This window comes from Rhinolophus ferrumequinum, chromosome X (assembly GCF_004115265.2).
Source record: "Rhinolophus ferrumequinum isolate MPI-CBG mRhiFer1 chromosome X, mRhiFer1_v1.p, whole genome shotgun sequence".
NCBI lineage: Eukaryota > Metazoa > Chordata > Mammalia > Chiroptera > Rhinolophidae > Rhinolophus > Rhinolophus ferrumequinum.
Window position 1 is genome coordinate 78788782 of NC_046284.1, and position 14307 is coordinate 78803088.

The 14307-nt window shown below is 42.9% G+C and overlaps 1 protein-coding gene across 1 annotated transcript; it reads left to right on the forward strand.

Annotated features, from left to right (window-relative positions):
* Positions 1-3561: 3561 nt before the first annotated feature.
* Positions 3562-13984, forward strand: LOC117015017 (torsin-1B-like). Its single transcript, XM_033093432.1, has 3 exons — positions 3562-3632; positions 12164-12954; positions 13743-13984. Exons 1-3 carry the CDS (start codon positions 3562-3564, stop codon positions 13982-13984), a joined length of 1104 nt encoding a protein of 367 aa, XP_032949323.1.
* The last annotated feature ends 323 nt before the right edge of the window (positions 13985-14307 follow it).

Here is a 14307-nt window from a genome sequence, read left to right on the forward strand (position 1 = left end):
GGCTTGTCAGTAGGTGGGATTGACTCCTAGGCTGACTAGTTTTGAGACTTGACTCTGCCCACAGTGGATGATCTGCTGTGTAAGGGTTGACCGCTCAAATGAGGCTTGGCCCCTATGGGCTCTTGTGCCTGTAGAGAATTCCCTCAGAGTGAATCACTTGTAGGTCAAACCCGGTAGTACTCTGGTTTGGTCTGGATTTAGCCTCTGGGTGTGTTGAATCTCTTGAGTTGGGCCCTTCAAGTAATCCTCCTAGGAGTCTCTTAGCTGTTCTGTGTAATGAGCAGAGTCCTTTGCTGGCTTGTAGACGTTCAGTTTGTGTAAGTTCCGGAGGAGAACTCAAGAAGCCACCTCGCTGCCGCAGTCCTATGACGTCCGTCATAAATTTTTGAGAACCATCTCCTATGACCACTATAGAGGTTATGTTTTTAAACGTTAGCTTGTGATTATTTGCCTTTTGATGTTGAGATGAAAACATAAAACAGGTGTAAATCTGTGTATTGGGAATTTTTCTTGGCAGATGTTTTTCTACCCTTGAAAAATAGAGGCAAAAGCCATACTAATTGTAATGCGGAGTCTCTGGTCCCGCTCCCCACATAAGAATGCAGGATATGGCGAGGCCAAAAGGAACACCAATGGAGCCATGGATGGGAGGTTCATACCACCATAGTCTCGCTAGCGGCTGGGTTGCAGATACAGGAAGCAGGCTCTACACGATGCACAATCCGCTGTCTGCTTCTCTGCCAACAAACCAACCCCACTTGCTAGCTGCAATCCGCTGTCCACTTCTCTGCCAACCAACCAACCAACCAACCACCCCGTGCTAGCTGCAATCCCTACTTGCTAGCTCAGGCACAGCAGTTGTATCAGTGGCCAATGGCTAACTGGTAACAGCTGATGGTCACCCAGCCACAGTGGATGGCCATCTGATTACAGCTGACGGCCATCTAATAACCAAGTGAGCCCCTTTCTACGTGAGGCCGAGAGCCTGGGAAAAGCTCTCTGGGACTCTGTCCCCACACTAATATTTATAAAGTATTTAATTTTTGCTCAATATGGAACATGAATCAAATGATAACTATACTGGGCAGCTACACCCAGCTAGACCTAATTTTCATTTATTAAACTAGTCTCTCTAGGTGAGAAAAAGTAGGTGAGCCAAAATGGAGTGAATGATAAATAAATAGTTCCTCTTCTCTTTTTGCTAGATCTTAAGATCGTGAGACTTTCGGAACTTGAATATATAAGGGAGCAAAAGCTATGAAAGGGCAGGGGAAGCAAGTCATTAGAGACAAGTCCCTGACTCTAATATTTCTATTTTGTGGGAGAAAGATGAGGAAGAGGCTAATTTTGCTCTAATGAGCAAGATCTGTGGTGGAGTTAAGGCACTTTATAGGTCTGAGTCCTGGAGACAGATAGGAGTGATCCTTTGAGACTCATTCTCACTTGCTTGGCTTTCTAGAATAGAAAATATGAAGTTCTATAGCTGAGTTCTGGTCCAAGAGGAGTCATTAAAACCAGGGCTACCACAGGCCATTTATCCCAAGTTGAAGAATGATCAGATCCCTGGACAATTTGAATCATTTCTGTCTTTTGAGTTTTTTCCACACACCTAGTAAATGGACCTCTTCTCCATCTTGCTTTTTTTTTTAAAGCACATGGCATTAAATAGGGCTTAATTAGGCTGAACCATGTGGATGGGCAAGGAAGAAATTCAATAGACCATAAATTACTGAAGTCAGCCCGTCTGATTTAATTCTGGAATAGGCATATAACCTGATTACTAAAGCCTGCAGTATCTGCGAACTCACCCATTGTCAGATGCAGGGCTTCCTAAGATTCTATATAGGATTCCGGTCCAAGATGGCAGTGTAGAAAGACCCTGAACTCGCCTACTCCCACCAACACATATAATCTACACCTATAGACAGAGCAATTCCCCCTGAAGAAGAAATGAGAACTGACTGAATAGATTCTGCACAACAAACAAGAGAAAAAGAGACCACATATAACTATGTAAGAGAGATGGAGACACAGTATCATAGGAACCCCACTCCCAATACATCAACCTGCAGTATGGAGGGATCACTAAAGGGCTGATGCAAAGACTGACCCATCCTGAGGCACAGTGAAAAAAAAACACAGTGATTTAAAGAGCACCTGGACTGTACATGAAAGAAATCCATTTATTAACACTAGAGCATCTGCTAAATGGGAGGGGAAATATGGGAATGCTATTTGGTGTCAGAGGCACTGGAGAGCACCATTTGTTGCCCTCCCCCTCTACTTTGATTGCCTGGGTAGGAGCATTGTGGGGACAGAGCCAGGAGTGCAGTTTCCAGGCTCTCGGCCTCACGTGGAAAGGTGCTGGCTCAGGTAGTAAATGGCCATCAACTGTGATTGGATGACCATTAGCTGTGGCTAGTTGGCCATCAGCTGTAACCAGTGAGCCATTGGCCACTAATATAACTGCCGTGGCTACGCTAGCAGCAGATGGTGGCTGAGCTAGCAAGCGTGGATTGCAGTTAGCATGGTGGATTGCAGTTAGCAGGGAGAATTGCAGCTAGCAAGTGGGATTGGTTGGTTGGCAGAGAAGCAGATGGCAGATTGAAGTTAGCAAGTGAGGTTGGTTGGCAGAGAAGCGGCCGGCAGATTGCGGATCATGTAGCTCCTGCTTCCTGTATCTCCAACCCTGCCACCAGCAAGACTATAGTGGTATGTCTCCCCTCTCCATGGCTCTGTTGGGGTTCCTTTTTGGCCTCACCGTATCGTGCGTTCTTGTGTGGGGAACAGGACCAGAGACCCCGCACGACACCCTGCATGACAAACATTATCCAGGTGAATAATCAGCAGGTCAAGGTCATCCCAGTAAGGCTCAGGCCCACACCAGCGCCATGGCTTACACTCAGGACTCCCTGCAGCCCATGCCCTCTCCAGCCACAGCTCTAGACCCTGGAGTGGCTTGTCCCTGGGACTCCCCGTGATCCAAGCCTGCTCCAACTACAGATCCCACAGGCCTCCCAAAGCAGCCCTGGCACAGCTTGCCCTCAGGACTCCCCAGGGCTAGCACCCACTTCAGCTACCATTCCAACTGACCTTCTAATGTGGCTTTGGTGCAGCTTGCCCCCAGGATTCCCTGTAGCCTGAGCCAACTCCAACTCCAACCAACCTGCCAAGGCATTCTCAGTGTGGCATGTCCCTGGGCATCACCGTGACTAGCACCAGCTCCAGTTCCAGTTCTGGGCCCTTGTGCAGCTTTTCCTGGGACTTTCCAGCACTGAGCCAGCTCCAACTACAGCTCCAATCACCTGCAAATATAGCCAGGTGCAGCTTACACCAGGGACTCACTGCAGTTCACACCTGCTCCAGCTACAGCTCTGGGCCCCAACACAGTTTTCCCCCAGCACTCCCTGTGGCCTGAATGTACTACAACTCCAACTGGCCAGCCAAGGCAGTTCTGGCATAGCTTGCCATTGGGTCTTTCTGTGGACTGAGCCAGCTCCAAATACAGGCCCCAGTGGCCTGCCAAGGCGGCACTGGTGAGGCTTCCTCTTGGAACTCCCGATGGACCATACCCACTATAGCTCCAGCTCCAACCAGCCTGCCAAGGTGGCCCTGGTGCAGCTTGCCCCCAGGTCTGCTGCAGCCCATGCCTGTTCTGCTACCACGTCCAGCTGGCCTGCCAAAGACACTTGGCACATGCAGCTCATACACAAGTCCACTCCTTCAAGATTAGGAGAGCTTACTGTTTTGCCTGATTCAAACGAACAAACAAACAAACACAGAGAGAAAGCCAAAATGAGGAGACAGTGAAATATGTTTCAAATGAAAGAACATGAAAAAAGAAAAAACAAACAAATAAAGAACTAAATGAAATGGAGACAAGAAATCTACCAGATAAAGAGTACAAAACAATGGTTATAAAGATGCTCAACAAACATGGCAGAAAAATAGATGAACTCAGTGAGTACTCAACAAAGGGATAGAAAATATAAAATAGAACCAATCAGTACTGAAGAATACAATAACTGAAATTAAAAAAAAATACACTAGAGGGAATCAAAAACAAATTAGATGATGCAGAAGAAGGAGTCAGTAAACTGTAAGACAAGGTAGTGGAAATTACCCAATCAGAAAAGCAAAAAAAAAAATAGCTTAAAAAATAAGGACAGTTTAAGAGACCTCTGGGACAACGTCAAGCATACCAACATTCACATCATAGGGGTCCCAGAAAGAAAAAAAAGAGAGAAAGGGATTAAAAATCTATTTGAAGAAATAATAACTGAAAACTTCCCTAACCTGGTGATGGAAATATACACACAAGTCCAGGAAGCACTGAGAGTCTCAAACAAGATAAACCCACACCAAAACACATCATAATTACAATGCCAAAAGTTAAACAAGGTAAAGAGAAAATATTAAAAGTAGCAAGAGCAAAGCAGTTATTTACAGTTTTCTCTTGGGAGCTCCCGTAAGACAGCTGATTTTTCAACAGAAAATTTGTAGGCAAGTAGGGAATGGCACAAAATATTCAAAGTGCCGAATAGTATTCCATTGTGTATATATACCACAACTTCTTTATCCATTCATCTATCAAAGGACATTTTGGTTGTTTGATTTCACTGGTATGTGGTATATAAACCAAAAACAACAAAAGAACAAGACAAACAAATGAGAAACAAAAACTCATAGACACAGACAATAGTTTAGTGGTTACCAGAGGGAAAGGGGGGGAGGAGAGTGGTAGATGAGTGTAAAGGGGATCAAATATATGGTGATGGAAGGAGAACTGACTCTGGGTGGTGAATACACAATGGGATTTATAGATGATGTCATACAGAATTTTACACCTGAAATCTGTGTAGCTTTACTAACAATTGTCACCCCAATAAACTTTAATTTAAAAATATATATATTCAAAGTGATGAGAGGTAAAAACTACAACCAAAGTTACTCTATCTAGCAAGGTTATCATTTAGAATTAAATGAGAGATAAAGAATTTCCCAGACAAGAAAAAGTTAAAGGAATTCATCACCACTAAAACAGTATTAATGAAATGCTAAAGGGACTTCTTTAATTAGAGAAGAAAATATCACAAATATCAATCAGATAATATAAGAAAAAAATTTCACTGACAAAGGCAAACACTCAGTAAAGTCCATGGATCAACCAATTGTAAAGGTAGTACAAAGGTAAAATGACAAAAGGAGGAAGATCATGTGTAATTGCAACAGTAAATTAAGGGATACTCAAAAACACTCATAGAGAAAAAGAGGTAAAAATAATGACAAAAACATGAACGTGGGGAGGTGACTGAACATTGTAGTGATTTTAGAATGTATTCAAACTTAAGTGACCGTGAACTTAAAGTACACTGCTATAAACATAGCTTGGTATACATGAAGCACATGGTAACCAAACACCAAACATCTATAAGAGATATACAAGAAAGAAAAAGAAATCCAAACACAACACTATTGAAAGTCATCAACATATAAGAGAGCAAGAGCAAAAGAAAGGAACAGAGAAGAAATACAAAAACAATAAGAAAACAATACAATAGCAGTAACTACATACCTACCAATAGTTACTTTAAATATAAATGGAATAAATGATCCATTCAAAAGACATAGAGTGGCTGAATGGATTGGAAGAAAAAAAAAAGACCTACCCAAAAGAGACCCACTTCATATTGAAAGACACACACATATTAAGAGTGAAAGGAAGGGAAAAAATATTTGAAGCAAATAGAAATGAAAAAAAAAATGGAGTAGCAATGCTCATATTGGGACAAAACAGATTTTAAAACAAAGGCTGTAACAAGAGACAAAGAAGGAAATTGCATAATGATAAAAGGATCATTTCAAAATAAAGATAAAACTTTTTTTCTTTTTTTAATTAAAGTTTATTGGGGTAGTAATTGTTAGTAAAGTTACATAAGTTTCAGGTATATAATTAAGTCAATCTTGTCTAATGTGTCATTTAAGGCCACTCTTTCCTTATTGATTTTTTTTTATCTGGATGATCTATCCATTGATGTCAATGGAGTGTTAAAGTCCCCTACTATGACTGTATTACTGTTGATCTCTCCCTTTATGTCTGTTAATATTTGATTTATATATTTAGGTGCTCCTACAATGGGTGCATAGATGTTCACAAGATAAAGAAGAGGTGGTACATATACGAGGTCTGACAATTAAGTTCACGAACTTGTTGCAACAATGTTGCTAACCTTTTTTGATATCAGAAGGGTTATTCATTATGAATTTTACCAACTGGACAAACAGTTAACCAAGTTTACTATTTGGAAGTGCTGAAGAGGCTGCATGAAAAAATTAGATGACCTGAACTTTTTGCCAACCATTCATGGCTCTTGCATCACAACAATGCACCACCTCAAACGGCACTGTCTGTGAGGGAGTTTTTAGCCAGTTAACAAATAACTGTACTGGAACACCCTCCCTATTCACCTGATCTGGGCCCCAAAGACTTCTTTCCTTACCCGAAAATAAAGGAAATATTGAAAGGAAGACATTTTGAGGACATTCAGGACATCAAGGGTAATACAATGACAGCTCTGATGCCATTCCAGAAAGAGTTCCAAAATTGCTTTGAAGGGTGCACTAGGCACTGGTGTCAGTGCATAGCTTCCCAAGGGGAGTACTTCGAAGGTGACCATAGTGATATTCAGCAAAGAGGTATGTAGCACTTTTTCTAGGATGAGTTTGCGAACTTAATTGTCCAACCTTGTATGTATATAAATTCATTATAAGGAATTGGCTCACACAATTATGGAGGCTAGCAAGTTCAAAATCTGCAGTGTGGGCCAGCAGGCTTGAGACATGGAGAGCTGATGGTGCAGATTAAGTCCAAATGCTGTCTGCTGGAAAAATTTCCTTTTGTCAAGAATGCTGGTCATTTTGTTCTATTCATGCCTTCACCTGATTAAATTAGGACCACCCATATTATACAGGATCATTTGCTCTACTCAAGGTTAACCAATTTGAATATTAATCTCATCCAAATACACCCTCTATATTTACATATAAAGTTAATCATCATAACTCCTCCTTAGTAGTTAAAATTTTCATGGTAAACTACTTAACACTCACAAGTCTCTATCTTCAGTCAGGTATCTCTCCTGAGTTTTAGCCATATAGCTACCTACCTATTTCACATCTTCATCTGAATATCCATGAAGCCTTTCAAACTGAATTTGTTCAAAACTAAATTCATCCTGTCCCTCTACTCCACCATGCAAAGTAAACAGGTCTGTTACTCATCCTCACCATGTACCCACTCATCCAAGCCAGAAATTTGGGAGTCACCCAGGTGCCACCCTCCCTCTCATCCTCACAACCTAACATCCAACCCTCTCATATCTTACCAATTCCTCCCCTGTAACATCTCATTCTTCTAAGTGCACCATGTCACCATCATCCCCACAGCCACTGCCCTGTTCCAAGCCTCATCCTCTCTTACCTGGGCAAGAACCTCCTAAATATCTCCCTTATTCTAGCCTCATTTCCCACATACCCATCCTACATATGGACTGCAATGCTGTCTTTTTAAAATTCACATCTGCTCATATCTCTCCTTGCTTAAAAACCTTTGATGGCTATTTAACACCGAAGGTACATCCAAACCTCCTGATGTGGCCAAGAAATTATTTCACAATATGAGCCCAGACTCCCTCTCCAACCTCCTCTCACTGAGACTGCCTTGCCACTCTCACATTTTATGCTCCAGCAATTCCAAGTTGAATACTATTCCCAGAACACATCATGTTATTTCATGCTTTTACATACAGCATTGCTTCCATCAAACTCCTTGCTCCCACCTTTTTATTTCTCTGGCAAAGTTGACCGCATCATTCAATATCCAGCTGCCATGGTCTATCCACAATGATGCTTTCCACGGCTCTCAGAGTTATAGGCAATTATCCCTTCCTCCACGTCACTCCTATACTTTGTACCTACTTATATTTTGCCATTTTCATAATGTATTGTCATTAGATTTATTTCACATCTCACCTATTCTCATGAAAGATGAGACTGTCTTCTTCAGCACTGATCTCCTGTGCCTTCTTCAGAGCTTGGCTCATACAGGGCTCAATAAATATTTGAGGAGGAGGTATTATTGAATAAATTTTTGAGAAACTGATTGGAATGAAAGTGGTTTCATCTGCTACTTATATGCTGATTGCTCCAAAACCTTTACCAGGCCTTTCCTGAAATCTAGACCTACATTTAACTATTACCTAAACATTTCTGCTTGAAAGCAATGATCCCAACTCAACCTGTACAGACTAATTTTTTCAAACCTACTTCTTCAACTTATGTAGATGAATGGCATAAACATTCAGTCACCCAAGAAAGCACACCCAGAATCTGGAATTTACCCTAGGCTTCACGCATCCCTCTCCTTGTTTCTGTCTCCTCTCCTACAGTCAGCCACAAGGTCTTCCTTATTATAATTTCATAATTTCTCTTATATTGGTTCTCCCATACCCTGTCAAGTCTAGCTCTGATGCAAAAGAGAGGGAGGAACTTTCCCCAAACTGGGCCCCTTCCCAGGGCAATACTTCACAGGGATAAGCTGTCTGGTCATGGCAACAGTGACCTCTTCTGCAGAGGAAATGGAAAGCAGTATCTTCTCTAGTGGAGGAGGTGAAAAACAGTGAATTAATGCTGGATTACTCCAGTTGTGCAGATCATGGCTGTAGAAACCTGTTTCCAGCAGCACTCTGATTTCTCAGGAGAGAACTCCACAACTGAGGGAGGGAAGAGAAAAGAAAGACAGCAGATGAAAATATCAAAAGTCATTAAAGGAACATGGTTCCTGTTGTCTGCTTCAGGACTTCAACAAGAAGTCTACCCATAAGCCTCTTGGATTAGCCCACTAATAGATATTTCCACCAGGCCCCTGGGTACCAGCTGGTGCTAATCAAACTCCCTACCTCTGCTCTACTTCTGGCTCCTTTAGCACACTCCCAAGTAAGTACACTAGAGTGAGTTCCAGTAGACAGGGAGCATGCTCATAAAATAGGCCATGGTTAGTGGTTCAAGGGAAAAACCACAAACCTTAGCTATATAGTCATCTTCTGGAATAAAAAAGACAGGATTCTAATAGCCAGACTTATTAATCGTTAAAACTAAAGAAGACATAAAAGGTTAGTTAAGGAGGTATGTGCTATTTCAAGTGTAAAAGCAGAAGCACATAGCTACAAACAATATGAAAAATCAAGGAATATTTTATGACAAAAAGAAAATGATAATTCTCCAATAACGGATCTCAAAGGCATAGAAATTGTGATCTAACTGATAAAGAATTTAAAATAGCTGTTTTGAAGAATTTTTTTTTTTTTTTAGATTTTATTGGGGAAGGGGAACAGGACTTTATTGGGGAACAGTGTATGTACTTCCAGGCCTGTTTTCCAAGTCAAGTTGTTGTCCTTTCAATCTTAGTTGTGGAGGGTGCCGTTCAGCTTCAAGTTGTTGTCCTTTCAGTCTTAGTTGTGGAGGGCGCAGCTCAGCTCCAGGTCCAGTTTGCCGTTGCTAGTTGCAGGGGGCACAGCCCACCATCCCTTGCGGGAGTTGAACCGACAACCTTGTGGTCGAGAGGACGCGCTCCAACCAACTGAGCCATCCAGGAGCTCAGCGGCAGCTCAGCTCAAGGTGCTGTGTTCAATCTTAGTTGCAGGGGGTGCTGCCCACCATCCCTTGAGGGACTCGAGGAATCAAACTGGCAACCTTGTGGTTGAGAGCCCACTGGCCCATGTGGGAATCGAACCGGCAGCCTTCGGAGTTAGGAGCACGGAGCTCCAACCACCTGAGCCACCGGACCGGCCCTGTTTTGAAGAAATTGAATGAGCTACAAGAAAACTGAGAAGGACAAATCCAAAGAATCATAGATAAAATTAATGAACAGAATGAGTGATTCACCAAGGAGATTAAAATTATTAAAAAGAACAAAATAAACTCTGGAGCTGAAGAATTCAATGAATGAGATGAAGGATATAAGAGAGAGCACCTGTAGCAAGGCAGACCAGATATAAGAAAGAATAAGTGACTTCAAGTATAAGAATACAGAAATAATATAATTATAAGAGGAGAGGGAATTAAATTTAAAAACAGCAAAGAAAGCTTATGAGAGTGATGTAGGCATCATGCTAGAGTGAGACTTCTTTATATATACCCTTAACTTACAATAAGTTGCACAACTATAAGTCAGCAAAGGATCCTCTGCTCAACACACAAACACATCTGAGAGATCCATGTATCAGTTCATCTGAAGGTGGGAACATTAGAGCAGGAGAGGCAGGACAAAGGGAAGAACAGAGATAGGGGCCACAGATGTAGTTCAGAGCGTGCTGCAGCCCCAGCTGACATGATAGTGGTGGAAAAGTCATGCTGTAGCTCTCACACAGCAACCTAAAGGGCAGGAGAGCATAAGCAACACCCCTGCCTGAAAAGCTCACACCCATTGTGGCAAAACCCAGTGGCAGGAGCAGACTAGACAGATACACAGTGGACATAGCTGGCAGAGAAACAAAGCCTTTCATGTTGGCCATTGCTGGAAAAGAGGCAAAGATATGGTCTCACAAGAGCCATTACTTACATAGAGGCAGAGCACCAAACTTGTGATCCCACATCCCCATGCTCACCCCATCCACGTGGAACATGGTAGAGGTGGAACTCAGTTGAGGCAGTGGAGATAACTTGGATAGCATAGCATGACTGGTGGCCATTGGTAACAAGGAGACAACACCAAGAGGTCGCAAGCTTGGAAACCCACAGCCCACTACATCCCATTATGGTGTGGTGCCCAAAGAGCAAGGCTACCCAGACACAAAGGGAACACCCACCACCCTGGGAAATATGGGGCATATTGCATGAGTAAGGTGAAGCCACTCCACCAAGATCCTGGAAGTGCCAGTAGTGAAGGTAAGAGAACACAAAACTTATACCGTGTTCATGGATTAGAATAATCAACATAGTTAAAATGACCATATTACCCAAGCAAATATATATAGATTTAATACAATCCCCATCAAAATCTCAATGGCATTTTTTTAAAGAAATAGAACAAAAAATCATCAGATTTGTATAGAATCACAAAAGACTCCAAATTGCCAAAGTAATCCTAAGATAAAAAGAACAAGGCCAGAGGTATCACACTCCTTGACTTCAGATTATACTACAGAGCAACAATAATCAAAACAGCATGTTATTGGCAGAGAAACAGACACACAAACCAATGGAACAGAACTAAGAACCCAGAAATAAACTCACATATATATGGGCAGATAATTTTTGACAAAGTAGCCAAAAATATACGATGGAGAAAAGAAACCCTCTTCAATAAATGATGCTGGGAAAATTGCTTCAGGACTCCAACAAGAAGTCCACCCACAAGCCTCTTGGATTAACCCACTAACAGATCTCTCCACAAGGCCTTTGGGCACCACCAGGCGCTAATCCAACACCTCACCGCCCCATGTGCAAAAGAAAGAAACTAGACTGCTGTCTGTCATCATACACCAAACTTAATTCCAAATGGAAAAAATGACCTAAATATAATATCTGAAACAATAAATTGCATGGAAGAAAACATAGGTACTAAACATATGGACCTTGGTCTTAGAGAGGATTTTATGAATTTGACCTCAAAGGCAAGGGAAATAAAAGCAAAAATAAATGAATGGGACTATGTCAAACAAAAAAGCTTCTGCACAGCAAAAGAAACCACCCACAAAACAAAGAGGCAATCACCCAAATGAAAGGAGATATTTGCAAACAACACCTCCGATAAGGGATTAATATCCAAAATATATAAAGAATTCACATAACTCAACAACAAAAAAAACAATCCAATTAAAGATGGGCAGAGGACCTGAACAGACACTTCTTCCAAGAAGACATACAAACGGCCAACAGATATATGAAAAGATGCTCATCTTCACTAGCTATTAGGGAAATGCAAATCAAAACCACAGTAAGATACCACCTCATACCTGTTAGAATGGCTACGATCAACAAGACAAGTAATAACAAGTTTTGGAGAGGTTGCAGAGAAAAAAGAACCCTCATACACTGCTGGTGGGAATGTAAATTGGTACAGCCACTATGGAAATCAGTATGGAGGTCCCTCAAAAAAATTAAGAATAGAATTGCGAGTGGTGGGCTGCGAGCGGGGCGATGCCGCCGCGGGGCGGCTGCTGCTGCTGGCGGCCCTGGCGGTCCAGGCCGTGGCGGCGTTCGAGCCCGTCAGCGTGGCCATCGCCATCGGGGCCGCCTCGGCCCTCACCGGCTACCTGTCCTACAAGGACCTGTACTGTCGCTTCGCCGAGTGCTGCCGCGAGAAGCAGCCGCTCAACGCGTCGGCCCTCAAGCTGGAATTGGAGGAGAAGCTGTTTGGGCAGCATCTGGCCACAGAGGTGATTCTCAAGGCCCTGACTGGCTTCAGGAACAACCCAAATCCCAAGAAACCACTGACTCTTTTCTTACATGGCTGGGCTGGCACCGGCAAGAATTTTGTGAGCCAGATTGTGGCTGAAAATCTTCACTCCAAAGGCCTAAAGAGTAACTTTGTCCACCTGTTTGTTTCGACTCTGCACTTCCCTCACGAGCAGCAGATAAAACTGTACCAGGACCAGTTACAGACGTGGATTCGGGGTAATGTGAGTGCCTGTGCAAGCTCCATGTTCATATTTGACGAGATGGATAAATTGCACCTTGGGATCATTGACGCGATCAAGCCCTTTCTAGACTACTACGAGCAGGTTGATGGCGTGTCTTACCAGAAGGCGATCTTCATCTTTCTCAGCAATGCAGGGGGGGACCTCATAACCAAGACGGCCCTGGACTTTTGGCGGGCAGGAAGAAAGAGGGAAGACATTCAGCTGAAGGACCTGGAACATGTTCTGTCTGTCAGAGTTTTCAATAACAAACACAGTGAGTCTTCCAGGGTGAGGGAACTCTGACTCTGCCAGCAGAGACGTCTTACTGTAAGCCTTTCACAAAGCCACAGAATACGTGTGCCTTCTTGGCTTTGCTGAAATTGGGACTTCTTCTTAGGGCATTTCTTAGGGGTCCTAGGGAAAATGACCTCACAAGGTAATCCAGTCATCCATTCCTAACTGGGCAGGTCCTGGTGGGTGTTCACACCCCAGGCATGTAACTTCTTTAGTAAAAGGCTTATCTTTGCCTTAAGCCAGCCCTGTCCATTGTTTCTGGGCATCTAGTTAACACACCTTTGAAATGCCTCTTTTCAGACCCCTCGGAGGCATAACCACCCTCAAGTGAGCACATAATCCTGTTAATATGCTGTAATCCAATCCCTGCCTTGCTTTCTCCCACTTTCATTTAATCTTCCTTAGGTTCCCTCCTTAATTCCAAATGCATAAAAGAAACCGCAAAACTGTCATTCCTGGAAGCATTTTTCTCATTCTATTGAGATCTTTCTTCCAGGAGTATCCTGTTTGGCTCAAATAAATTTTTATAAAAATGCGCCACGGATGTGGACATTTCTTACATCAACATATTCTAGAAATCAGTTAGCAGGGTCTCCAGCCGATCCTTACATCAGGCTTGTTACACACTTGACAAAATGAGAATCTCAAGGGCTAAAGACGTGACGCGTGTCCTGTGGGTCGGAATCAAAATGGCCCTGTAGGCAGTGAGCTTGGCCAGGTGATGGCGACAGTAATGGATGGGAAAGCCACTTGTGTCTGGTTGTGCAGGTGGCCTGTGGCACAGCGGACTGATAGACAGAAACCTCATCGATTACTTTATCCCCTTCCTGCCCCTGGAGTACACACACGTGAAGGAGTGTGTGCGTGCAGAGATGAGGGCCCGCGGTTCTACCGTAGATGAAGACATTGTTACCAGAGTGGCAGAGGAAATGACGTTTTTCCCCAAAGACGAGAAAATCTACTCAGACAAGGGCTGCAAGACTGTGCAGTCGTGGCTGGATTTTCACTGACCTCTTACCCAAGCCAGGAGTTTGTCTTTTGGAAACACTTTCAAGACGTCCTTGGAGTTTGCACATTTGTACCTGTGGACTTTTGGAATATAGAAGTTTCTATTTTTTGGAAAAGCCACTCATCTGTCAAGTGCACTTATCATTTTGCAACATAACAACTGTTAATTGCAGTTGAAGATGAACTTTTAAAATCCCCCCCCACACACACACACACACACTGCTGACAGAAGAACATTGAAAACAGCTGTAAGTGAAACCTAGGACTGTTTCTGACCCCACGGCACCAACCTCAGGAGCTGCTATTGTAACTGAAGTTCAGGGGC

Bases quoted from the DNA above. Each gene is read 5' to 3' on its own strand.
- LOC117015017 (XM_033093432.1), top strand. From the start codon at position 3,562: ATGGACCATACCCACTATAGCTCCAGCTCCAACCAGCCTGCCAAGGTG. The intron at 3,633-12,163 runs GTCTGCTGCAGC...AAAAAAATTAAG, and splicing joins CTGGTGCAGCTTGCCCCCAG to AATAGAATTGCGAGTGGTGG. The intron at 12,955-13,742 runs GTGAGTCTTCCA...CTGGTTGTGCAG, and splicing joins AGTTTTCAATAACAAACACA to GTGGCCTGTGGCACAGCGGA.